At 37.5% G+C, this 1718-nt stretch overlaps 1 protein-coding gene across 1 annotated transcript; it reads right to left on the reverse strand.

Moving 5' to 3' along the window:
- Positions 1 to 293: 293 nt before the first annotated feature.
- Positions 294 to 1238, reverse strand: LOC116118479 (calmodulin-like protein 1). The gene has a single exon (XM_031404462.1). The coding sequence runs from the start codon at positions 900 to 902 to the stop codon at positions 294 to 296; it is 609 nt and encodes a 202-aa protein (XP_031260322.1). The 5' UTR covers positions 903 to 1238.
- Between the last annotated feature and the right edge of the window lie 480 nt (positions 1239 to 1718).

Raw genomic sequence — 1718 nt, forward strand, 5'->3', positions numbered from 1 at the left:
TTGAATGTTTGGAGATCAAAGGAGTTATTTTGTTAACAAAGTGTCTGGGCATTGAAGTTTTTTGGTGTTCGAGTATAGGAAGTTTGTGACTGAGTTTCAAGACTGCTTGTTTGAGAATGTATATGGGCTTAAAGCCACCGAGAGAACAAGATGAAAATTTATGGAAGGAATTTCTTGGGTGGGTGATGCCTGAGGCTGCTGATGATTCGATGTGGGAGGATGCTGATGATGGTTCAGGGAAAACCCTGAATACGTGACACCTGTGAAGGGCAGTCGAGATACGTTGGAGGAGTTTAGGAGTTTACTAATGGAGGAGTGCAGAGTTTGACTTTAGGTGCATTGGATAACAGTTTTCTTGTTAACGCTTTCCCATCGTGGTTCATATCAAATGCCCGAAATGCACTCTGTATGTCCATTGTTCTAACCCCTCCTCCCTTCTTGTGTATTTCCGTAAACTCTTTAAAGTCAATATAACCATCTCCATCCTGATCAACCGCCTGGAAGATTTTCGGAACTTCTGCAGTTATGTTTCCCTGTCCTAGAGCTCTCAGAATTGCCTTGTACTCCGACTGGGATATTTTCCCATCTTTGTTGGAATCAATTTTATCAAACACTTTTTTCATCTCATTTCTGTTTGGCATGAATGTGGGTAACAAGCCAGAATTTTGCCTGTCTCGAGAAAATAGCCGAGATGGCTTCCGCAGAAACTTATTCTTCGAAATCTTGTAATGGAAATCGAGAAAGCTTACGTTTGCCATGTCTACTTGTGTTTTCGCAACCACGAAAATCTGTGTCAAGAGTACAATAAGATGTACCAGGTCTTCTGAATTGCAGAACCACAGAGATGGCATGCATGCATTTATAATCTTTATAGCGTCAGGAGAAAGCAAATTGGAGGTCATCTTTTATTCCTCAAAGTTGAAAAGCAACCATTCTGGAAGGATTCCGAAGTAACAAATAGAATACATAAAGAACAAAGATGGTTGTAGAAAAGAACTTTAAGAAAAGAATACATTCCTTGCTGAGGTTACAACCTACTACCTGTGTGTGTTTTCATTTTCTCCAATTAAGGAGTTTGGCTTTTAGAGTCTACAAATGTAAAACAGGAATATTAAGTGAGGTGGTGAAAAAATACAACTCTTCCGTTATAACAAATCATATTCCCGAGTTAAAGTTTAAAAAAAAGTTTCAGGTCAAGGCGGCTTTCCATTATCTAAATCCTCCATTACTTCAATGTCCTTCCGNATTGTAAAACTTCGTAAGTAATCATATTGTAACTATATATTTCTTCAAAAAGGTAATGTTACACATACAAATTCAAGATCGTAATTTTGTCCTATCTTAACAACATTTATTCCCAAAAAGATAATGTTACACGTACAAGGTTAGGATCATAATTTTGTGTTCCGACTCATATGCCTCATCATATCCCATAATTTATAAGATGTCGTCCAATCAATTTTCACATAAACTAGAATAGAAAGTTAGGATCTTGACTTTATATTTTGCACCTCTCCTCTTGTGGTCGGATGACAAACCTTTTAATCACTTAGGTTAGCTATATCCAAGAGTCTTGTATTCGAATACCATGATAGATATCTACCACATTTGTACAATTACCTTGGAAGGAAAGCATTTGATGAAAGGAAACCGTCTTTTATCGTGAAAGAAAGCCTAGCTAAGGTAATGTAGCTAAGCCCATTCATTCAAGGGAATAG

The sequence above is a fragment of the Pistacia vera genome, unplaced genomic scaffold, assembly GCF_008641045.1.
Source record: "Pistacia vera cultivar Batoury unplaced genomic scaffold, PisVer_v2 Contig846, whole genome shotgun sequence".
Lineage (NCBI taxonomy): Eukaryota > Viridiplantae > Streptophyta > Magnoliopsida > Sapindales > Anacardiaceae > Pistacia > Pistacia vera.